The sequence below is a fragment of the Lissotriton vulgaris genome, chromosome 1_1, assembly GCF_964263255.1.
Source record: "Lissotriton vulgaris chromosome 1_1, aLisVul1.2, whole genome shotgun sequence".
Taxonomy (NCBI): Eukaryota; Metazoa; Chordata; class Amphibia; order Caudata; family Salamandridae; genus Lissotriton; species Lissotriton vulgaris.
This window is the reverse complement of record NC_141685.1, coordinates 2127256922-2127283185: the sequence shown is the minus strand read 5'-3', so window position 1 is coordinate 2127283185 and position 26264 is coordinate 2127256922. Positions and strand designations below refer to the sequence as shown.

General features: G+C 41.7%; 1 protein-coding gene across 2 annotated transcripts in view; it reads left to right on the top strand.

Moving 5' to 3' along the window:
• Positions 1 to 26264, top strand: part of LGR5 (leucine rich repeat containing G protein-coupled receptor 5) — a 743377-nt gene that overhangs the window by 308068 nt on the left and 409045 nt on the right. Inside the window, exons 5-6 of one of the 2 annotated variants that reach the window (XM_086921845.1) lie at positions 6444 to 6659; positions 25250 to 25321. In XM_086921845.1, coding sequence (XP_086777971.1) covers positions 6444 to 6659; positions 25250 to 25321 — 288 coding nt within the window. The remainder of the gene's footprint in view (positions 1 to 6443; positions 6660 to 25249; positions 25322 to 26264) is intronic. The other variant, XM_086921836.1, reaches the window with a different exon arrangement.

The window sequence follows — 26264 nt, the reverse complement described above, 5'->3', positions numbered from 1 at the left end:
AGGTGGAGCAACATGCCTTTCACCTACAGGATGAGGGTGTGTTACAGTAAGCTTGACAGGAGCAGCTAGTTTTTCAGCAGGTTGGATCACTATACTGTGCATGTGTCAAATGACGCATACTTGCTCATATACTGAAGAGCACCTTACTCAACTAATAGATAGCCGTCATAGTGATGAATGGTATCTTTGATCTCTAGTATTGTAGGAAGTGTTTAAGCACAATCGAGGCCAGTGTTAAATCTCAATTGAACATGAGGCAATGGTTTCTACTCTTAACACACAAAATAAATCAAACATTAAGGAATTAGGACCATTTTCTAGTTTTATACACACCAAGATAACCAGGTATTTTGGACGGAAAGCAAAAGAAAAGGAAGGAAACACTTAGAGACCCTACTCGGAAATCCAGAAATGCTTCATCATCAGTGCCTATCCACACCCTGATAGAGTAATACCATCAGGGAGGACTCAACCATGAATGGGCCTTCTTACATAAAATATCTATGTAGACAAAGCAGTGATCCCCCCTCCTGTCATTTTAACAAGTGTACATGACGTTAAGCTTAAAGAACGCATCTTAAGGGAGGCGTGGGCCAAACATCCTTTTGAATTCCGCTCCTGCAAACCCCTTCTCTTTCAGGATCTGGCGACATCCACTCTGCAGAAAAGGCGGGAGTTTCGTCCCGTCACAGCGTTGTAACGCTCAACGGACATCTCCTACTTCTGGGGCTACCCATTTAGACAAATTTTTAAATGGGAAGGCAAGCTTCTTTTAAGGAGGCTGCATCACTTCTCCATCTTCCAGGGGATGACTGCACTACTCCGGAGAGTGCTGCCTCCAACGTACGCCGAGTGGATCCCACGCAATGTCAACGAGTTGGGAATTCTCTGTTGCGTCTCCGTCTGGACTAGGAGACCATTGCCAAAGAATGCACTGCTTTCCTACAATCCCTGTCAAAAGATTTGAACGCCGCAGATTGAAACACACTGGCTGAGGTGATGTCATTCGCAATCTTACTGGGATTCATCTTTCTTTATTTGGCTGGGCCCTGTGCGGGGTGGGGGCGGCGGGGAGCTCCTCTATCCATCTCACGCCTCACTGCAGGGCAGATCGCTCGGGAAATTTGTGGACTTTGCAAGTAAATATTTACTGTTGTTGTTTTTTTGTTGTGGGTCTTTGAATTCTCTCCTCCTCCTCCAAATTCCACTGGGCTGATGATACTCATATTTCCCCCCTTCTCTCTACCTTTACAGATCCAGAGGCAATCCTCTGTAGCACACACAGGGACTCTCCCTTATGTTCTCTGACATCAATATTGTGTCCCTTAACGTCAAGGGGCTGAACAATCCTACCAAGCGGGGAGCCTTTTTGTCCTATCTTGAGCTGTCAGAAGCTCATATCTGCCTGCTTCAAGAAACGCATATACTATCCACTGATGCGCACAGACTGAGATCCTGGGCGTTTCCCCATCAGATGTTCTCCTCTAATACCTCCAAGGCGGCGGGGGTGGCAATTCTGGTTTCTGCTAAATACCCGGGCCAAAAAGGTGGCAAACAGGCTGAGATTAGGGGGAAGACACACACTTTTACCCTGGACACCTACACATTCACGATTGCTACATTGTACGTTCCCAATGGAGGGCAAGATAGATTTTTTAGGGGGGTTATACATGAGCTCACTGGTCTCCCAGATAAATCTATGCTCATAGGGGGGATTTTAACGTGGTCTTTGATGGCGCAACGGACCGGTCGGGGCAGCGATGGCGGCAGTCTGGAGCCCTTTCTGGGGATGCGAAGTGACTTATGGCAGAGGCTGGACTCACAGACATTCGGAGATTGCGTCATCCAGGGGCCAGTGAATACACCTTTTACTCAGACCCTCACAAGACATACGCCAGAATTGACTATGTTCTTACCTCTGATACCCTGACACAAAAGACAAGGGACATAGAGATCCTTCCCTGCCTTTTGTCTGACCACTCGAAGGTGAGGATATCCCTGTCCATACACCACCAGCGATCTACTCGCTGATTCACTCAGTGTCATCGCGCTTACTTTTGGGAAATGTCACCACGCCCACGTACAGCGGCCATCTTAGATTTCCATGACAACACAATAACGAGTGTTGTGTTTACTTCTGGCCTCGGATCTTCAAGAAAAGTAACGTTTGGAGACATTTTGTCGGACTTTTACCCATCAGTAAGTGTTTTTTTTATTTCAAATTTGGCACATGAAGCATTGAGGGACATTTCTATTGACTTTTATTTACTTCAGCAATTTTTGAAGTAAGCACAAGGATGTAAGGAAGTGCTTATCCTGCTCAGGTGCATGCAGCAACTCATTCTAGAAGCTTGTTCACTATATTTTTTTTTTTTGCGAAGTGGTTTTTAAAGTGAACTTTTTGCTTTTTATTCTGTCGCTCTCTTTTCATACTATTCAGTATTGACTTTTTGGTTAGACTTCACTACCTACAGCATAATTTTTATTTTTGGGTTCACTCCTCAATTGAACTTGGTTACACAGGATATCGTGGAACATGTCTGTGGAGGCAAACTCTTCAAGATCCAACACGTCAAGGGATACTTACTTATCCAGTCTTCAGATCAACTCTCCTATAGAATTCTTATAGACGCCTGGAGAACCTATAGTCTCATGGTTGGACTGGAAGGAATATTTCCTTAATTACATTGCTAATTTGGAAGATGTGAATGGTATATTTACCCCTGAAAGGAAAAAAAATGATGTTGTATTCATTGGGGCCTGCGTGTGTTCAAGAGGAAAGTGAGGACAATTAATCATATTCGGAAGATGATGTACAGGTTAATCTTGTTCGAAAAAAGAAAGTGGTTCTTCATCGAAGCCTTTATGCCATGTTTCTTTGGGTGGAATAAGGGTCCAATTAGCTGCTGATTCTCGGTCTCCTTTCACTATTGTTTCTCAAGCATTGTGGAAGAACCTGTTCATCAACAAAATAGGGAATTGGCTAGAACCCAATAATGTAACTGCTGAAAGTTTCACTGGTGAAGCCATTGATATGTTGGGTTTTAGAACTTTGAATTTCCGTTTCAAGGAGAGACAGTCCACTGGAAAGTTATACATCGCTAGGGAAGGTCCATCGGTGTTGGGTTGGAAGGATCAGAAACTGTTAGACCTAATCCTTAACCCGAACAGTAAGGAACAAGTCTTAGTGTCATGTGAAGTGGAGAACACAAAAAAATGGGTGTTAAAAGAATTTCCTGAAGTGTTTGTGAGTCGCATGGGGAAATTTAAGGGTTTCACTCATCAGATTCACTTAAAAGAGGGAGCCATCCCTAAAGTTCATAAAGCCAGAAACATTTCTTTTATAATTCCGGATGAGGTCAAGGGAGAGTTGGAATAGATACTAGAAAATAAGGTCATTGAATCTGTGGAGGCAGCAAAATGGGTTTCTCCATTGGTCGTAGCCCGAAAATCCAATGGAAAGGCCCGTTTATGTGTTGATCTGAGGTACCTTAATAACAATATTCTAGTTGACCAGTTTCCTCTCCCCAGAATTGACTAAATGCTCTCATTGACACGTAATGCTAAATGGTTTTCTACCTTAGACCTTTCTAGCTGCCTACCACCAGGTTGTCATGGATAAAAACAGCAGACACCTTACATCTTTTTGCACACCTTTTGGGTGTTATAGATTTAAGTGCATGCCGTTCGGTTTGGCTTCGGCCGCTGCAGTATTTCAAAGACTGATGTACAATCTATTTACTCACATTTGTGAGGTTGTTTTTTCCAAGACGATATCCTGGCCATGGGGAAGGACAAGTCTCAACATGATGCTATTCTTAGAGAAGTTTTGTCCATACTTAAAAATAATGGATTGGTAGCTGAAGGCATGGAAAATTACAAGCTAGGTTTTCTGATCCTATGATCATTACTAAAGTCATGAAAAACACAGTTCAATTTGAAGATGGAAGTATCCATCATATGAGTCTCATTGCATTATCAAAGGACAATTCTGGCACAAATGTAAAACTTGTGGAAGATGAGATAAAGAGTATTGGTGGTTAGACATATTGCCAAATTTTGAGAAAGGGGATGAGTCAGAAGTTGTTGTTCAAGTACCTGATACTGATGCATCGGAGCTTCCACAACTTACCAGATTCCTGATACTTGTGCATCAGAATATCTACAGGTACCTGACAGTGGGTCATCAGAACTTCCACAAGTTCCAGTTAGTTCGGATGGTAATGTGAACTCTAGTTCACATTTTGACACAGAGTCTTTTGAAGGTATAGAAGTGAACACGGATTTGTACCTCAAAGAAATATGAAGATTTTTTGTACATTTTTAAAATTTTGTATTCTTATGTTTTTTTATTTATATTAAGGAGGGGGATGTGTAGTGATTGTATGTTTCTTTAAGATCTAGTGTAGAATATTTACTATGTAATGGAATTGTGAATATGTAATAGAATGTATTCTGTTACAGAAGGTTATAGGAAGGTTATGATTCATTGTTCCTCAACCAACTACTGGACTGCATGCAACTTCAGATGTATCTTACTTATATTTATTAAACATATAAATATCTCACCAGATTAAGTGTGATTTCTACACTTATTATCCCTTTACCAAATCGCTACAAGGACCTTTGAACCTAGGATGTTTTATTGACAGAGCAAGTGTGCAATCCAGTTTGCAAGTAGAAATGGAGTAAGCATGACAAGATGTATCATTATGCTACCACTTGGTTTTATGACAGATTTTTTGGAAGGGTCTTAAATGGCCGCTAATTAATATGAAATCATATATATTGTTGTATGATCTATTTTATGACAATTTTATACTGATCTTTTTATAGTACTGTCAATGCAACAAAATCTTAACTTATTTAATCTATTTATGTAAGTTGCCATGCTTGTTTTAAATATTTATGACTTTATGAATATTATTGCGCATTTTCCACATATTTATTGTACTCCCAATGTGGGGATCAATTATTTAAAGGCTCTGAGTTAACAGGTTCACCATTTCATCATGTAGTGTAACTTCTATGTCTATTATGCACTTTCCACGTGTGATTGTGCGCACTGTCACTTCAAAAATCAAAAATTAAGAAATGGTTTCGAATCGCGTCATGTGATCAAGGCCTCGGAGGAGGCTGAAACCGGTTATGGCGGTGGTGCGGGCATTCTGTGAATAACCCCGTTTTTTTGCACTGAACCTGGGTCTGCCTTCTCGACTTTGAAACTTGTGACGTGAAGTGTTGCGGATATATATATATAAATATATATATATATATATATCACACCAACATCCCAGCAGTGCGACCATCCAGGGCAGCGGCGCAGAGCAAAGAAACAGACTCCGTAGGCAAGGCTTAGTACTTAGTGGTGTTTATTCACAGCATATATATATATATATATATATATATATATATATATATACACACACACACACACATGCAGAGGAGTAGTTGGACTGAGCTACACCACTATTATTACCACTGGCACCTCTGTTCCCACTGTCATCACTGATACCCCTACCAAAAAGAAAACGAATACAACTATGAACACTACATGACCATCATTACCAATACTCTCACCTCCACTGTCACAGTCATCCCCACTGTTACTAATAACACCACTGCAACCACCATCAGCACTACCATTATCACCACAGCCACTATTACCACCATCATCACTGCATTCACCACTGCTACCTGTCGTTTATTAGTGGAACTAGAGCAATGCGGTGCGAAGTAAATTTGAACTCAATGTATTTTTATAATTTCTATAATAACTTTACAAATAAACGATGATTAAGACCACTTCACCATTGTTACCTTCACCATGACCAACTACTATCACCACCATCAGTGATCCTCCGTACCATTAATACACATCCCAATCTATTGTATTTTGTCCGCCATGCCACCTCAGTTTACACTCACCCCTAGCACCCAAATGGAAATCATCAGTAATCCTGCTCAAAAAGGAACAGTCCTGTGCTCTTTGTCATAGGACTCAAGCTATACCTCACCAACGAGACTTAAGTAGGTCAAAACTGGCCTGGGGTTCCTCGTGTTCCGATCTGGAGGGGACTCGTCCTGGCATTTACCATCTAGTCTGCTTCTAATGGAGCAGGACCAAGACTACAACGCATAAGGCTCTGTCTAGAACGGCACAGTGGGTGAAAAACGGTGGTCTTGAATGTGACCCGCGCAATCGCCAGTGTGTGAGATTATTTCAAGCATTTTCTTCCACCATATTGTTTTTGCAGTGATTTTCCAAGCAATTCAACGTTAATTCCAATGCACCAAAATGCAAACACCAAATAATACAAAGTCCCGAAAGTATGCCAATAACACATTCAGCTAAATTTGTCTTAACATGGCTTTTTGCAAGGCTCATTTCGTTTACTTTGACTTTACTGACTCTCAGGTTTCTGTTCTTTTTGGTTTGCCAGGCGTTTAGATGCAAACCACATCAACATTCTGCAACCTAACTGCTTCGATGGACTGATTTCCCTGCGACACCTTTGGCTGGATGACAATTCTTTAACAGAAGTTCCCGTGCAATCGCTCAAAAGTTTGTCAGCCTTGCAGGCCATGACATTGGCGCTGAACAAGATACAACATATCCCGGACCATGCATTTGGGAATCTCTCAAGCCTGGTTGTTCTGTGAGTTTTATTAATCGTTATTCTTTTAGTCGATTCCTTTTCAGAAGAATTCATAGTTCTTGGATACGAAGAATGCTAGACTTAGAGGGGCAGATATGAAAGGAAGTGTTGTCACTCTTGCTATAAACACATGACAGTGACCCTAGTTGCACCTTTTCTGCTGATCTTGCCTTATCCCTCTCATTTTACTTGCCTTCTGCATCAATAATGATTTCTTCTTCATTATCTGTGGAATCCCCTTTCCCAAATCCCTCTCTCCAGCAAAGCTATCAGTCATCTTTAACCGATTTGCCTTCACTATTTTAAACCTTCAATCCTCTATGTAGATCAGTGTTTAAGCCCTCTCAGACACTGAGTTGACTGCATTTTTTAGTTCAATATTTTGTAAGAAGATGCTATTTCTACTTGTTGTTTTTTCTGTAACGAACACTGACTTGATTAAGATACTCTATGAAAAAATGTAAACTTGCTAATCCTGTTTCAGGTGCAAACTACAATTTGGACACAAAATTGTTGGAAATTGGGTGGCATTTGCCCACTTGCTAACAGCATGCACAGTTTGCATACGTGCAAATTGCGTATACTACATTGATTGCCCACAAGTTTACAGCAAGTGAAATTTAGCTGAGATATTTTTTGCCAAATAGCATTAAATCCTAATTTGCGCACCCTGGAATACTTTCCAAGTTGCACAATTTTCTGAATTCGCAAACTGGACTTTAGCACTATTTCTAAAATAAGGTCAATGAGCACAAATGCAGTCCTCTGACTCAGCACATGCATTCCTTAGAAGCATCATTCCTAATTCCAGTTTTGCCAACAATCCTTGCAGACTGGGAATTTGGCAAACTTCAGATCTTTTCTGCTGTAGGCCTGTTAGTTTCCAGGGCATCTATCCCAGACTGGGAATTTGGCAAACTGCAGATCTTTTCTGCTGTAGGCCTGTAAGTTTCAGCGCAATTATGTTTGAGGGGAAGACCGCCGCCTCGATGGTCGGACTCTAATCCCTACAATGTAGACAGTGCCTGCGCAGGCACCCCCGTAGTGATTAGGATAGCCCTTTCCAACTGCGTTTTCATGGTGGTTCTACAGCCATGAAAAGGCGGATGAAAATGGACTTTGGGGGCCCCAAGCAGGGCCCCTGTCCCCTGTGGGCCTCTGCTAAGGAGCCAATTACAATTTTGATGGTGCGAAGGCCAAACCACTCGGCCGCTGCACCGTACCGCCAGACCTGCATGAGAACCGTCCGCAGTATAATGACTTTTAGTCATTGACGGTGATTTCTTTGGCGTTCCCATGGTGGTGCCTGTAAAATAGGCACCACAATGAGAATGTCATAAACAGTTTCAGCACTGCCTGGACTGCAAAGTCCATGCCGTGCTGGCACTTCTGTGCATGCACACACGGGGGACATGTTATGCCCCCACCCCTGTTTCCTCTCTGCCTGGGTTTACATGGAGGAGGAACCACCATGAAAACCCTGGTGAAGAGGAAACTCCTAATATACTTGGTGGGACCATGCCACTGGACCGCTGAGCCACCACCAGGGAATAGCGGTTCCCTGACGGTTTTGGCGATCGCAGGGTGGCACGACCACGAGGGGCATAATGTGGCGGTCGCAAAACCACCACCTCCATCCCACCACAAGTCTGGCGGTCCAAAGACTGCAATACTCATAATCGGCTCCTAAGTGGACAGGAGAGCATGTGTGGTGTCCCTCACAAACATACACGCACTCTTTACCAGGCGCCCCATGGTGCCTGCCACAGGATCCATGGATGTTTGAAAAGTGCCTGTTTGTGCTGCAGTCCTTTTCCTGGGCCTCAGCAATGCTACAGTATGAAAAGGCACATTCCAACCGCGTGCTGGTGGGCCTATCCTAATCGGGCAGGTGGGACCGCCCATTCATTGTCAGAAGGACACCTGTCCATGGTGATGATGGTGAGGATGCCTGTCTAACTACCATTGTAATGAGGGCCTAAATTGTAACCTCATGATTCATGTGTGTTTCTCCTTGCAGATTTCTATATAACACCTGTTCTGACCGACTTTTTCGGCCCTTCCTTGAGGGAAGGTGATTGGAGGTGACTTGAATCTACTATCATTCTAGTGGAAGGATTAGAACCGTAAATAGAGCCTATTCACAAGGCGTGTTGATATAATTCCGTACCCTTTTCCTTAGATCAGGGCTTATAAACTTATGTTAGGGGATAGATTCATTAGTATTAGTGATAATCCGTCCTTTTGTGAGAGTATTAGTATATCTTCTATGGAGTTATGCTTATTTCGGGCCTTGTAGGCCTCAAACGGGAGAGACTCCATCTTTCTTTCTGCCCGGGCAGCTTGAGAGGCTTCTAGGTCAAATGTAATGTTTTAGTTACGAGGTGTTGTTCGGTTGGAGAGAACCGGCTCAGGCTGGCCCTTATCGAAAGACTGTATTTTTCTCCATTCCGAAGACACAACATCAGGCCGGCCGGCTGGGAAAGTGTCCTTGGTACGGGGAGGTACAAGAATTTGGTGGGCGGCAGGTTACTGGCCGTAACTTTCCATTAATGAACAAGCTTCCATATTAGTGAAAGCATGAGGCAGTGAATCAGTCAGTCTGTAGGCGGCAGCTAGCCGTTAGCATCAATGCCATTAATTATTTCAGGACAGACAGTCGCCATTTTAAAGTCCGAGACAGATCGAGAAGCTGATACTCTCTTAGAAAGATTGAAGTTATTTTAGCTGGAGCAGCTGGTGAGCTTTGACCTTTAGATCAGAGCATTCAGAGTGAAGCAGTTAGTTAAGGGAACGAATACCAGAGTGGCTGAAACTGAGTTATAAGATCGAAGCCGAGAAGTGCAGATGGTCCGCGATTGAGAGGAGAGAGGAGTAGTGCAGAACAGCCAGAGAGAAAGCAGCTGATGAGAGGAAGGTTCCAGTGACTTGGAGGGAGGCGAAGGAGACAGAGCATAGCGGTGCAGACGTGTATCCGTGACTGCAGAGGTGTGACCTTAAAGACGAGCCAAGGCACAGATGAGAAGGGAACCCAGATACTGCTGAGTCCAGACTTCATATTAATAAGGTGACGTCGACCCTTTCTTATTAGCGTGCACATTCTAACCTTTCATTTTCCTTTGCAGGCTATATGTTATAGTATAGTGTTATATTGATATTGTTGTTCTGACAAATAAAGTACCCCAGTTCTTAGTGAACCAGCATGTGCCTCTTATTCTTATATGAAAAGGTAACCTGTTCTTCTAGTCAGGTGCTACTGTTTGAACAGACGCTACCCCTGATCAGGTAAGTAGTAACTGAATAATTAGGGAGAGAGGAGCCCTTGAACTGGAGGATAAGTTGTACATCATCCAATTTGGCTATCATTGTGTGATTCATAATATCGTAGTATTGTACCTCTAGAGAATAGTGAGAGAAACTTCCCAACATAGAGAGAGAGAGCTGAAGGTATTCATAGGAAAGTGATCGTCGTTGTGATGCGGCGTTATACCCACAGGATTGTGGCTTGCAATGTAAGTAAGTGAGCACCAGGGGGGATACTGGTGTGTATACCCACAAGATTGTGGCTTGTACGTAGATAAAAGAGAGTACCAGGGAGGATACTGGTATTTATACCCACAAGATTGTGGCTTGAGTGAGCACTGGTTGCGGCCAGTGTGTAATGGTATATGATCAGAACTGCCCCAGGGTAGAACAGTCTGGGCCTGAGTTGCCGCGAGACTAGTTGGTATGAGTGTGATAATGTAGAAAACTTAGGCATGTACATTGCTAATTCCCCATCCTTGGGTAGGAGACATAGATACCTGTTGTAAATATGTCCTAAGGAGGGAGGTGATTACGTTCCGGCTGGTTTTGTTGTGCTCTGATGAGCTGATTCTCTCTGGTCCGAGAATCTGGCGTCACAAACTGTTTACGAAGCCAGTGTGCGCTGTATTGTTTTTTTCTTGTTGGTTTGCGCTCGGCTCGTACGTGGTTTCTTTTGTATATTATTTGTTAATAATTGTATATATCTATTTGATTTCTCAAAATGTTTTTGCGAAGGTCGAAATCTACGCCTTACGAGTCCTTGGCCCATGAGTGGGCCGATTCTACTGGTTTGAGTGAGAATTGGAGTTCTTGTTTGGAGCTGACGGAGCCGGCTAATGTGATTTCTTGCTGACAGAAAGCGCCAGTAGTGAAGGGTGAGGAGCTTTCTATTTTAGGACGTAGAGGTTGGATTGTTTTAACTGCGTTCAGGATTGTACATGAGAAGCTTTTAAAATTGCAGAAACAATATGCTGACATGGAAGAGAAGTTTGTTGAAGTGCAAAATGCTCATACTCTTTTGCAATGTCAAAATAAATTGCTTGCCGACAAACTTGAAACTTATCAGACTATTGCCGAAAGGGCTGCTGTTCGAATTGCGAAATACAAATATAAGAATCGTCGTGGTCGTGTCTGTAAGCGGAAGGTACGTCTAGTCGTGGCGAAAGCCGGGCTGGACGGGAATCCTGATGAATGGGATGGTAATATCTGGGACTCGAATGATTCTGGTTCCTCGGCTGAGGAATCTGACAAGCGCAATTTTTCTCGCTCCGGACGTGACTGTAAATCTGCTTCCTGTGATACACATGATGATTCCGGCGACCGTGGTCGCTCTTCCCGTTCTAATGACGTTTCTCATTCTGATTGTTCTTCTAAATCTATGGATCGGGCTTCTTCGGATGCTCGTCCGGAGGTTTCTGCGCATCCGGTCTTTCGACGTAAATTACAACAAATTCCTGCTAATCCAAATGGTATTGCAATGGATAGTTTGGAGGATTTTACACAACAGGAAGTTAGTGATATTTTGCAACGGTTTCGACAACGGCCTGGTGAGGCCTTGCTTACGTGGATGGTGCGCCTTTATGAGTTAGGCGCTGCAGGTATCATGTTAGATGCAGGAGATGCCTTGAAATTTTGCTCTTTAAGTTCCGATTCTACTGTACAAGATCATTTCCGGAATTATAATGCTGCTGGCCAAATTAGTCTGCTCCAGTTAGCGACTGATGGCTGTAATCAAAAATATCCTACTGAATCTGATTGGCCTGTGAATGACAAGCCGTGGTACACCTTGCGCGATGCGGCGCAACGGCTGAAAGAGGAGGTGATGAAAACTGCGATTTTTCTGAGTACCGCTGACAGATTGTTGGACAGTTTGTTAACATCTTCTGTGCGTAATCGCATCATTCGTTCCTCCCCCGTTGCTTATAAACAGGTTATGATGACTTTGTTAATCAATCAAACTGGCAATGCTTTGTCTATGGTGCTTGAATCTGTTCGTCAGCTTGGTGAGTTGGGTGACTGGTTTAAACCTGAGAGGCAGTCCAGACCCGAGGGTCGTACTCCTGGTGAGCATAAATTCTCTAGACGTGATATGTTTCTTGCACTGTTGGCTGATGGTGTGAAACAGGAAGACATTGATGGTGAACCTAATAATCGCTTGTGGGACATGTTTCGCAAGCGTGGTTTGGATCGAAAGGAGGGTGCCCAACGTGTACGGAAGAATTAATGTGATCGTGGATATTCTGATGACAGTGGAGACGAAAGACGCTGTGATGATTCTGATCGTCGTGGTGAATGACGGCATGAGCGTGATGTGTTCCCTCGCCGTGAAAAAGAGAAAGGGCGATAGGGGGAAAGAGAAAGGGGGAGAGACAACCGTGTTAACAGCAGATATAGAGAGGAAAGGGATCAGTCCCCTGAGTTGAGGAGAAGGGAGGATCGACACAGACTTTGCGATCGAAATTCACAATACCATACAGATGACAGGAATCCATTTCGTAATGGAGATGGATATGAACATGATGTTTTAACACCCAAGAAATATGAGAGCATTTATCCTGATTTGTCCTGGTTGACAGAATGCAGTAAAAATGACTAGGAAATAGGTCAAGTTCCAGTACGCAGGTGGGCTCACAAAGACAATAGACCCTATGTAGATACTGAAATTTTCTGGAAACATCGTAATACCCAAAGGGCCCGAGCATTGGTAGATACGAGAGCGGAGGCCACTCTTATTCATGGAAAATCAAAGAAATGTAAAGGCCAATTTTTCACAATTACTGGTTTAGGTGGAAAGGAAACCCCCGCAGTGCAAACTGCACTTGAAATGAGAATAGGCAGAATTCCCCGAAAAGAATATTCTGTATTAGTTGTACCACTTTTGGAATACATAATCGGAATTGACATTTTAAAAGGAATGACTTTGCATTTAGATGACGGCTGTTATCAATTTGGAACTAAATATTATATATCGTCCAGACCTGTACGGGTTGGTCGTTTAAGAATGCCCCCCATAAAAATTCCCCAGGCTACAAAAATTGTTTCTCAGAAACAGTACCGTATTCCAGGTGGCCATGAAGAAATTAGTGCTACTATTCAGGATTTGGTGGATGCAGGAGTTATAACTCCGGTTACTTCTGCTTGGAATAATCCCGTTTGGCCCGTGCGCAAAATTGATAATTCTTGGTGCATGACTGTTGATTACCGCGAATTGAACAAACACACACCCCCTTTGACTGTTGCAGTACCAGACATCATTACTTTAATTGAAAGAATTTAAAAACATTCAGGTACATGGTATGCGTCCATTGATATTGCCAATGCTTTCTTTTCAATTCCGATTGCCCCTGAGTGTCAGGAACAATTCCGTTTTACATGGAATGGACGTCAAATGACGTTTAGAAGTCTTCCCCAAGGCTGTGTACACAGTCCCACAATTTGTCACCGGCTGGTGGTGGAACATTTGTCTGAAGTACCTGTACACCCGCAAATCCAGATATGTCACTATATTGATGACATTTTAATTCAAGGTGAGACACAAGACCAAGTTCAGACCCAGTTAGATCAAATTATTGATTGTTTACGCGAAAAAGGTTGGGAAATCAATCCCAATAAGTTGCAAGGTCCATCTCAAAATGTGAAATTTTTAGGCATCAATTGGCATGAAGGTCACAGAGAAGTGATTCCAGAAGTGAAACAGAAAATTCTTGATTTTGCAGTCCCAAGAAACAGGAAAGAAGCCCAAAGCTTCATTGGCTTATTTGGATTTTGGCGCCAGCATATTCCACATTTGAGTCAGATATTGGCCCCTTTATACCGAGTCACTCGCAAAAAGAATGTGTTTGAATGGGGTAAACTACAGCAGGATGCGTTTAATTTGGCAAAAGAAGCGATCCAGTATGCTTTGGATTTATGGCCTGTGTGCGATGGTGATGTGGATTTGAATGTGTCCGTGCAAGGTCTTTATGCAAATTGGAGTTTGTGGCAAAAACAAGGCAGAAGTAAAGTACCATTGGGTTTCTGGACTAAAAAGTTACCCGATGCTGGTGAGCGTTATACACCTTTTGAGAAACAGTTGCTTGCATGTTATTGGGCTCTGGTGGATACCGAGCAATTGACTTTGGGACATGATGTGATTCTGAGACCTGAAATTCCTATTATGCAGTGGGTTTTGAGTTCGCCGAAAACTCATCGAATTGGACATGCTCTAGAGGCGAGTGTGATTAAGTGGAAGTGGTACATACAATACATACAAGACAGGGCACGTGTGGGACCGAAAGGTGTAGCATCTTTAAATGAGCAAGTGGTGCAGGCGCCATCGACTGAGACTGGGAGTGATTGCTCCGTACCTGTAGTACAGGAATCTCCTGTTAAGTGGGGTAAGCCATTTGATGATTTGTCCGAGGAGGACAGAAACCATGTGTGGTTTACGGATGGTTCAGCGAGGTACATAGGAGAGAAACGGCATTGGAAGGCAGTGTCCTATAATCCCATCACACAAAAATTGCTGAGTACAACTGGTTAGGGAAAGAGTAGTCAATTTGCTGAATTGTATGCTGTTTATCAAGTTTTGAAACAAGAGTTACCTGGCACATGTCATATTTTTACTGATTCCTGGTCCACTGCTAATGGACTGGCAGTCTGGTTACCGACTTGGCATTCTCATAATTGGGAATTGCATTCAAAAGAACTCTGGGGAAAAGAATTATGGCAAGAAATTTGGGAAATGCTCCCACAAAGTACTGTTACAATCTTTCATGTGGATGCTCATACCCCGATAGACTCCCTTGACAAATTCTTTCATAACATTGCAGATGAGAAATCTAAAATTGCTGAGGCAGTGGTGGATATGCAAGATTCTGAATTGGCGGGATTGGCGAAGTGGGCCCACCAGAAAGCAGGACATTTTGGAGAGAGAGCCACTAGCAGGTGGGCCGCCGATCGAGGAATTTATATTCCTTTAAATTTGATTAAAGACACCATTTTGCATTGTCCTATTTGTCAACATTCTAGACAACGAAAGGTACCTCAAATTGTTAAAGGTCATTTACATCGAGGAAAATTGCCCGCTCAAATTTGGCAGATTGATTATATTGGTCCACTCCCCATGAGTAAAAACTCCCAATACGTTTGTACCATTGTTGATACATACAGTGGCCTTTTAGTGGCTTTTCCCCGTAAACAAGCTACCCAAGTGAATACCATTAAAACATTGGAATTGATTATGCTCTATTATGGTGTTCCATTTCAAATTCAATCTGATAATGCATCCCACTTTCGCGGAAGATTGGTGCAGGAATTTTGTGTGGAAAATAACATCGAATGGGTGTTTCATATACCATATTATCCACAGGCATCAGGCCTTATTGAAAGAATGAATGGTTTGCTGAAAGATCAATTGCGAAAATTAACTGACAATAAATTTAAGAATTGGAGAGATTATTTGTTTCAAGCACTGTTAATTCTAAATAATCGTCCCTTTTTAAATGCTGAATCTCCATTAATGCGTTTATTTCCTCCAGTTATTTACCGTTATTTCCCACTCCAGAGGGTGCAACAGTAGGGAAAGCGTTGGATAGCGTAGGGGTAAAAATTACTATTCCCACTCCAGAGGGTGCAACAGTAGGGAAAGCGTTGGATAGCGTAGGGGTAAAAATTACTATTCCCACTCCAGAGGGTGCAACAGTAGGGAAAGCGTTGGATAGCATAGGGGTAAAAATTACTATTCCCACTCCAGAGGGTGCAACAGTAGGGAAAGCGTTGGATAGCGTAGGGGTAAAAATTACTATTCCCACTCCAGAGGGTGCAACAGTAGGGAAAGCGTTGGATAGCGTAGGGGTAAAAATTACTATTCCCACTCCAGAAGGTGCAACAGTAGGGAAAGCGTTGGATAGTGTAGGTGTAAAAATTACTAAATGTATTTAGTCATTTATAAAATAACAAATCTTTATTTTTATTTAATTAATCATTAATTAAATAATTATTCAATTAAAATGTAATTAATTTACTACATTTTCACTAAACAATTCCAGTACACACACCTAAAATAAATTAAAAAATCAACATAATTAATTACATAATTATTATTCAATTAACTAATTGAAATTAATTAACTATTATTTATTACACTATTTATATTCATTTAAAACATTAATTAATCTATTATTTTATTATATTTAAATTACTTCCCACCCTACTCCCCTACAAACCCACAACCCGCTACGGAACTATTAATACTAAATTCAACATAAAATACATTATTAACTAATAAAATACTACAAAAAATACTACTTTGACTACAAATACTCATTAAAAACACTACATTACTTATAATTATTTAAAAAACAATATTTTTGTAAACTATGTTTTTGTAAACGATATTTATTACAACTATATTAATGTTATCAATATTACTTACCTGTCTGTCGATATTCTGGCCAGACTATATTTTTGTCATCGATATTTCTTCCTGTAGATATTTTTGCAGCGATATTTAGGTTAGTCGATATTTTTACGACGATATTCCCGTTCTGTACCGTCTTGTATAGCAAGGCTACTTACCTGTGTGGGTCTCAAGCTGCTGGGGGAGTGGGGCTGATGGTCGAACTGAGTGAAGGACCATTCAAAGAACCAGGTCTTGAGGTTCTTCCTGAATTGGGTCAGCAACGCGATCCTGGGGACAGAAGCAACAGCGAGTTGGAAGGATCGAAGTTGTCTGGCGGGTACATGGAATGTGAGGCTATGTTTCAGGTATGCTTGCCCTTCATCTTGTAGAGCTTTGTAGGTGTGAGTGAGGAACTTGAAAGTGATTCTCTTGTTGACTGAGAGCCAGTGGAGTTGTCGGAGGTGTTTGCGTAATGTGGCAGCGGTGGGGGATGTTGAGTACCGGTCTGACTGTGGCATTTTGGACGTTTTGTAGTTTTTTGAGCTGTTTCTGGATGATACCGGCATATGGGACGTGGCCGGAGTCAAGTCTGCTGGTGAGGAGTGTGTGGGTGACTGTTTTTCTGGATTCTGTGGGGGATCCATCTAAAAGTCTTTCAAAGCAGGCAGAGCATGTGGAAGCAGGCTGAGGACACTGCATTGATTTGGCGGTTCATAGTGATTAATGAGTCCAATATGATGCCGAGGTTGCATGCGTGGTCTATTGGGGTGGGGGGATGTAGTGTAGTTCCTATATTCCCAATAGGCTCTGCACATTGGAATAATAGATCCTATAGATGTGACATAGGACTGAGGTCAGTATCTCTCTATCAGAAATACTAAACTTAATTGTAAGTGCCAGCTAGCTCAGAGGTCACTAGAAACTTTCTTGAATAAACAAGAATGGATTCGTTTTTGACAACCGCATAAACTTGTCAATTTTTTTCCCTAGGACTGGAATAAATATCTTCAGAGTTGTGGAAACAATAGATAACTATTGTACTCAGTCAATCGTGCATGCTTCTTTTCTACAGAATTGCAGAGGAACAGGCGTTTTCAATAAAAGGGATTTATTGAACAGTCTTCTTTCTCTTGCAAGAGAGGTGAACTGCTACAATTGTTAGGCAGAATGCAAAGTATAATACGCACAGCGAGAATAGTATTAGAAAATAATACTGTAATAGCATTGTCTGTTGCTATGACAGATAAAGAAACATACATAAATAGCACAGACTAAACTACTCAACTGATGCTTCTAAAATACGCCTACCCCAATGTGCCTAACCTAGGTCTAGTGCAAGGGAAAAAGTAAGTGTGGTCTGTAGCATAGGTTTAGTTTTTGCCAAGATTTGTCAAAGGTTTCTCTAGGTTCTAATCATCTCCTTACCTTAGAATGAAGGAGGTTGGTATCTCTGGCTTGGACTCGATTTCCCAGCACCCTGCAAGGGGAGTCAGAAACACTGGAGCTAGATTCCTCGGCAAAGGAGGACAGCTTCTGATCAGTGCGTCACCTGGAGAGTCGGCTTCCTTCGGCACTTGCTGTAGCGAGCTGCGTCGGGCAAGTAGGTAGTCGAACTGCACCGAACCACACGTGCTTTGCTATAGCAAGTGAAGGTAGATTTATACCTTGAAGGTGTTAAGGAATGCCAGCTTTGATGTAAAGCTGGGCATATGAATGTTATGGATGAGCCCCTAAGGAATAGTTGTTCATGCATAATAATGAGTTTCTTGGAGAAATCAATATCCGGTCTAGGGGAAGTCCCTTCTGCTTAGGAGTCTGGTCTTCCAAGAAATCGTTGTGACGTTGATGAACAGATGGAAGTAGCCATGCCTGTATTTGGGTAGCATGGGCTATGCCTAAATAAGGGCTTGATTTCTATGCCTAAATAAGGGCAACACGAATTGTACCTATATAAGGGCATGAATCAGGAAAATTCATTTGGAATCTAAAACGCCATACAACACGCACTCCACTTTCATATGTACGACATTACTAAGTTCTAAACACGTTAAACATATCTAAACATGATGTGTTAAAACCCACCCGAAATACATTAAAAGAAAATGCATTTGAACTGGATGTACACATAAAAGATGCATTGGTGCTGTATGCATGTAAAGCAATGTTTCATTCTAAGCATGTATGTTGACATTTGGATGCTAAATGAATGAATCATGAAAATATATACAAATATGAAATGGCTTGTAAATACAGAAGAAAAAGCAGAAACCATTTCATGTTAGATTACATAAAACTTGTTTGTGTATGTGGACAAGGTCAGAGATTGTCTCTGGAAGTTTTTTCAAAGAATTCAGTCTCTGCTTGTGTAATCTTCTGTGCTTAATTATAAGCAGCATAGATACTGGCATATATAAAACATTTATGACGCAGTGTTCTTGGTCCTTGTAAGAATTCCCTAAAATCAGTGCCATCTTTAAGTAAACATAAGTGTTGCTTTACATCCTTAAGTGTAATCTATGTAACCATTCAAGGCACAGTTTCCCTACACTGTATGTTGTTACTAATCCTGGATGCTGTCTTTGAACATATCGTGGGTCTGGCCTAGTGAATGTGAAATCCTGTGTTTTGTTCAGGAATCTATCTTGACTGTTGGTTGTGTCTGTGGGCCAGATTAGCAATTTTTTCCAATCTGGGTCTGTTCTGTTGAGATGCAAAATAATAGTATGTACGTCGGCCTCCCCCTCTGAAGTGTTACTGCTATCAGGTGTAGGTGTAGGTGTAGGTATGGACGGATTGTTCATGTATTTGATCTTGGTATACCCAAGGCAAGACGTCTGTTGGACAGTGTCATTCAAAAACATAATTTGCTTAGGGATGATGCAGGCTCTAAATAAAGCTTCTACACCCTGCACTTGCCAATCTTTTGTACCCCAGACAGTTTTTGTCTCAATCTTGTCTTTCCGAAAGTCGAAACCTAGTTTAGACAGTTGGGCATAAAAGGCTGCAGAATAAATCTGTTTTGAATTGGTCAACATACTTTTCATTCCTGTTTTGTTTCCATTTGTAAAGTAAAATGATTCAGCATTGGATAAATTGAACCCTGAAAAGTACGGAATTTTCAAGCAAATGTTTTTGATCTACACTTTGGTGGCATAGTACAATGTTCCCATTGGTTATACATAAATACATTTCTAGGATCTGCAGATTTGTGCAAGAAATGATGACAAAATGATTATTGTGAGAAGTTAACCTGGCATATGATGTCCGCTAGTTCTAGTGGGCACCTTCACCAGTCTAATCGACCCGTATTGATGGGGGTTGTAATGTCAACCTTATAGAAAGCTATCCTAGTGGTAGCATGAACCAGCAGTCTTCAGGCTAAGACTTTAGTAAGTGAGTTAAGCAAGTTGTTTTACCAATTATAATCCCTTGAGTACCAACTGAAAGGACACCACACAAGGTATATATCAAATATATATGTAGTTAATCTAAACACAACCCCTCTGCACTCTTTATGAGGTCAGAGGTCAAAATACAATACAAGTCACACAGTTAATATACGAAAAGTTGCACAGTATACGTTATGCCCTAGGGGCCTCACAAACCATATACTAAGAAAGTCGTATAAGTACCAAGAGAGAATTAGAAAGCAGGCCTAGGGCCTGTGGAATCGCTGGGGCTACACCAATCGACCAAAGGTTAGGAAGTAGGAGGCCCACGGGAGCCGCTTGCAGTGTCTAAACACAGGCGCGGGTTACCATTGACTTTCTATGGAGTTCGTAAAAGTTACAAATAGACAATTTAGGGACACTTCCGGAAGGACTAGGTGAGAGCCCTTTTAATCTAGGACACTTCGAGAGTCAAGACCCACGGGAGCACCGGAGTACTCGTGTTACCTCAGCCAGGGAAGCCGGGTGCATAGGTTTCTTTTCGTGTCGGGTTTCGGTGTCGTTTTCCATGGAGAGCTGCAAAAGAAGTGCTGCAGGCGACCAAAGGAAAAGTGTACGGGTGGATCCAAGGGTGGATCAAAGATCTGAAGAACCTGAAAGCAGAAGGGACAGAGTCTGGGTCACTAGCCAGTGACCAGGAAGGTACCAGGAAGGAACCAGGCGATGTCGGGTGCTTGAAGGTGAAGAAGGTGAGTTTGTTGTGGATGTGGGTCAGGGTCAGAGAAGTCTGGAAGTCCAGTTCTTGTGTCGCAGAGTCTTTGGGTTCCAAGGGGAGCCTTGAAACTACAGACCGGCAAAGTTGCTGTTGGTGCCTGTTTGCACAGTGTGGTCACTCCTTGACCACAAGGGAGATATCTTCCATCTTCCAGTCAGAATGGAACGTCGAAGGTCCAGAATATGTCTTTCAAAGATTTGTCCAGGGTAATTTAAAGTCCTAGGGACACAGCTACTATACTTATACTAAGGAGGGGGGCTGGACTACCTGGCTAGGTCCCTCCTATGGGTGGACCTGGGCAGGGGGTGGTTACACCCCCTTCCCTTTGTCCAGTTTTTTGCCAGAGCTGGGGCTGAGTGCCCCAGCAACTGGTTTGAACTGGACTATGCATGGAGCACCTTATAGGCCCCAGGCAGTGTCTGGAAAAGCATCTGCTAATGCCGCCCTCCCTGCCCCAATACACAAAACCCTGTCTGGGGAGGTGCTGGGACCTCCCTGGACAGGAAACCTATTGTCCAGGCCTCCCCTGCTGGAGTTTCGTCCAGCAGCAGGAGGTCAGACTTGTGTCTGTGGCCGCAGCATCCATTTTGTTATGCTGAGGATCTGTTTAACTTTAACCGGGTAAAGCAGTAACTACATGTCTTCTCCCTCTAGAAGGGTGGAATGCTACCCCCACTGCCAGGACTGGTGGGGGGGTAGTATTCCAAAGTGTTTGACACCTTACACAACATGTTTGGATAAAGCCAAACCAAAGTTAGCATTAACTGCGAGGATTATAATGCACTTAAGAGGTATATGTATGGTATGGCTATATCATAGAACAGCTATAAGGAAACGGTTCCGAAAGCTGCAGAGGGGCTCAGCTCATGCTAGGGCACCCTCTCACATAAAACCAAGCACTCTGCCTCCAGGATTGTCGAGGTCTACCATAGGAGTGGCCTATAGGTTTATATGTGTCTTTATATAACGGTAGATATAGGGATACTATATCTTATTAAGGGGTGATTACACCACCTTACCCAGGCTGTGTGAACAGACCTGTCGTGTCAGTTTGGAGGGCAAACCAGGGGTGGCACAATACATTCTGCAGCCCCTGGTAGGCCTAAGGTGCACCTATGCCCTGGTACCTATGGTACACTATACAGCGGCTCACAAGGGTGACCCAGTAACCAATCTGGTATGTACCTAAAGTACATGGTATCAATTTAGAGACAGAACAGCTGGGCTGTGGGTCTGATTAGCAGGCCCACAGCCACACTAAAGTCGAAAAACCAGAGAATCACAGCAAAAAGTGGGGGTGACCATAGAATCCACACCCTACTCTCCTACAATTATAACAATACATTTGTTCATAGTCTGATGAACCTTCTAAATATTCATGATTTGTGAACACCAGACATTTCTAAATCTGACATCATATTATTAACAGTCTCGAAGTCCCAATCATCAGAAAAGGTACTAGATGAAACAAAGTTACTTAATGAAATCTTGAATAAGTGTGGAATCTTCAACAGCTCCGACGGGCCAAAAATGTCATAGTCAGTTCTGTCCCAAGCTATACCACCAGGTATAGGAACAGCTGTGATGTTCACTGATGACAAGTCTCTTTATTCACGATGAGATGATTTGTGTCGTTTGAGGAGTAAGTTGATGTTCTTACTTGCTGTGTCCATTTTGACATATCTTCCATTTATCAGCATTCCCAAGGTAATTACCAGAGTCAACCAAAGTAGAAGAAAAAGCACACATAACACAATCCAAAGTTCAATCCATGGTGAAACCAGATAAGTCTTTTCCAGATGATGAAAAAGACTGCAGAAATTAATGGCCTCATTTGAAGGCAGTTTCTAGCTGCATTTCCCTAGGCAAGCAAAAATAACTAGGATATTGAAGAAGAGGAGGGCTATATATCGGACTGCTCTGTAAAGGCATTTCAGCTGCTCACAAGTTTTAGCTGCACGAAGCACTAGTGTCTAGAAATATAGGATGTTTGGTGGATAATTGTACAAAAATATGAAACTTCCAAACCTACATCACGGATAGGCCTAAATCAGCAGTCCGGTTTTGATGTGGATAGATTATTTATCGACTTGGTATGGTGCTTGAGAAACTGAAGCCTTTGTTTCCTATGTCCAAGGGACAATACACCTTACCAGCCCTTGTGTTTATGAGTCTCCCTCACTAAGTTTGATAGCTGATTTTATTCATGGACCCACATACTCAGGGTTATTGGTCCTGAGTAGATCCCAATAGTAGTACTAAAAAGGAGCCTAAACTTTGGGCAATGATTTGGCACCTTTGTCTGCTCATTGTTATAAATTGGATTTTATTCCTGGCTGATGGACAGGCAGTATTATTCTTCTAAATTATCAAAAGGGCTCTAATATCCTGGGTTTTAGGAAATAAAATAACAGTTTTTGACCAATAAGGCTCTAAATAAAATTGCCCAACCCTAGACAATATAGCCTTTTTACAATCCTTTATCGATAGATACGTGTGCCTAAGGGGTAGGTACATCAGTTGGGCTTTTGTTGACTTCTCGATTGACTTTGACAGAGGTGATCGACAGACGCTGTGAAAAAAAAATTAATGGTTCTCTAGTTTCCCCCATCTTGTTAAAATTAATATTTTTCTTCGATCTAAATGCGAAAGGGCTACAAAAATGTTTAGATGAGCTTAATTGTTATGAACCGGGTCAGATTTTTTTTCACAGAAAATCCTCAAAAAGTAAGATGATGGGATTTAGGAGCAGAAATAAGACATGTGCACGACGAGTGAGCATTAAATAAGAAAAAATAAAAAGAGCAAAAATATACCCTCATTTTAAGAAAATGTTCTAATACTATCTAAGGGACAAGCACGGTACATCCCAGCAGGTGGCAAAGCCTTGGCTCCTTCTACGGTTCCCTATGGCACAGGCACTTTAAACATTTAATTTTCTTTTCTAAGACAAAAATATTTAACTTTAACATATGCAATAACATATATCCTGTATAACTCCTGATGCTTCTCAATAAAATTGAGGTAAAACTTTGTAAACACTCTACATTAAGTTCTTCAGCTTTTTTCAAGCTATGAGACTTGAATATTGATGGCTGAGAGCTTTTGTTGTGGGCCTGTCTTTGGTGATCTGTTAGGGTATTTTTTATGAGCCGCCCTTAGAGGGTTGCCTAGGAGAACTGATGAAAAAAGAAACTTTTAGAGGGAAGGGTACATACAGGTTCTTCTAGAAAAATCTTCACCATGTTTTACAACCTGCTGGGCACTCTCTGGCAACCCTTGAACCTCATTTACGGATTGCCGCTGAGCCCCCGGCCAGTTCCAGATTACCAGATAGGCAAAGTAGGCACCAGCCTTTTGTTTTCAAAAGACAGAAAAAAATTGAACCAACTCAAAGAAATTAAAACTTTACATTAAAGACGCTATAAAGAAAATACTGTATTAATTTAATGTACCCATAAACAACGTAAACTACATAAACCAGAGACATCAGATTCACATAACAGTTTGTCTCTTAAAAGCTCATCTTATGGCAGCCATCAGTTTGTAAAAATATCTGGTGCATTGGGTATTAGCAGATAATTAGCGAGGGGGCACCCGAACTTTTAACTGCCTCGAGACCTCCACAGGCCTAGGGGCACTGCCCCTGGTTTGCCCCTTGTGACCTCTGGCACTGCCTTAGCGACCCCTGGCCTCAGAGATGGCAACATCAGTGCCAAGAACACTTCTACTGTACTAATAATAAATAAAGCATATTATTCACTAATAGTGTAATAAAAACATGAAACATCAGGAGCTAGAACGTGATGACCTTTCCTGGCTTCTAAGGTAACTTAAATAGAGCTTTTAAATGTATGTTGTGTGTATGATTGTGGGTGGAAGTTTGTTTCTGTAGAGAGTGTGTGTGTGTCAGTATGAGTGAGTGTGAGTGAGAGGGATTGAGTCAGTGGCAGGCACTGAGCGAGAAAGAGTTAAATTTACTGTCAGCAAGTGAGTTTGGGTAAGTGAGGATGAGTGAATGAAAGTACTAGTGTCTACAAGTGAGTGGGTGATGAGAATGATTAAGAGTGAGAGTCAGGAAGTGATGGAATGTGAGAAAATTAGGTGGAGTGAGTTAGAGTAATTGAGAATAAGTCAGAGTAAGAGTGAGCACGTATAAACGTGAATGTGTTAATCAATGAGTGAGAATGAGTGTGAGGGTGAATGAGAGTTTGGCAACTCGACACATCACCGTGGATACTGCTTTGGTAACAAAGAATGCACCCTTATATTGAATTATCTCTCAACCTTAAAGTACTTAGAAGTATATTATTGCTGAAGGCAAATGCCCTTCCATTGAAAGTTGTAACTGGGCATGAGGTGGATTCGTTTACAATGGATGCACTTTAAGCAATAATGGAATCCAAGATTTTAATAACTTTATTTTTGCACACCGTTCGCTAATACCACAACATAGACAGTTTTTACTTCCGGTTTTCTTAAACTTGGCATATCGTCGGTGAACAATGCACAGACGTTTTATATTATCCCCAAAATAAGCTTATTCGTTTTATTAGTTTTACATTTTTATATTTACTTGAATATTTACCAAGTTTATTATGATTTTAATAAGGATTATTTGATGCTATGATGATTTGTTGATCTATCTCTGTTGAGGTAATTACTTATCCGTGCTCGCATTTTCTACTCTCCACTGCGAAGTCGATATTTCCTGATTGTGTTCATTATGTTTCTGCAGGCATCTCCATAACAATCGCATCGACTCTATGGGGAACAAATGCTTTGATGGACTCCACAACTTAGAGACTTTGTGAGTTGACTTTTTATGTGTATTTATGTGTTTAACCTTTTCAGCTGCACCTTGATAGAGGCAAAAATAGACTGACAGGCAAAGTCGCCTTCTTTACTGGATTCACTGTTATGGATTATTATTCACAAGGGTCATGTAACAAAACACTGTTTTACATCAAATGTGGCGCACATTAAATGCAGACATTGTTGTGTCACCAGTATAAAACATTGAAGTGTTCTTACTTTATGTTGACATATGCCTACTTACATTTTATACATTTGTTTTTAATAGGCAGGCCATCATTCTCTTTGAAAACCTAATGCCATAGTACAAAGTCTCATATTATTTAAACAAGACAAGGGAACCCAAGGCGCAATATGCTAAGGACCATGGGTAGGTACTTGTTTTCAAAGACAGAGGTCCTTAGACAAAGGAGGATTTAAGGAAAATTAATATAGACCAAATGGAAGTATATTTTTTTAAAGGAAATGTCCAGCCGGATAATTTATTACCTTGATAAAAAATGATCACAAAACAATAAACCACAGAGTGTGATGGAAGCAGGACACCAGCCGATGTCCGACTAACACACTAAGAGAGCACAAACAGAGGGAAAGTAGTAGACAATAACAGGTCATCTGGTTATTGTAAATCATAAAGCAGACAATCCAAAACATACACATATGCATGAAAAATTTGTATCAACTATGCATTTAGTGCATTTAGGTCGACGAAGTTTCGAACCTCAAACAATATCGGTTCATCCTCAGGATAAAGAATAATTGCCTAAAGAGTTAACATTCACAGTTGTCCCCCTCTAAAAGAGGTCATCTTCCCTGTCGATGTAATTGAGTCAATCCCTGGATGTTATCTTTGGGCATATTCATACCCACATAAGGGGGACATCTGTGAATGTTAACTCTTGCCTACTACTTTCCCTCTGTTTGTGCTCTCTTAGTGT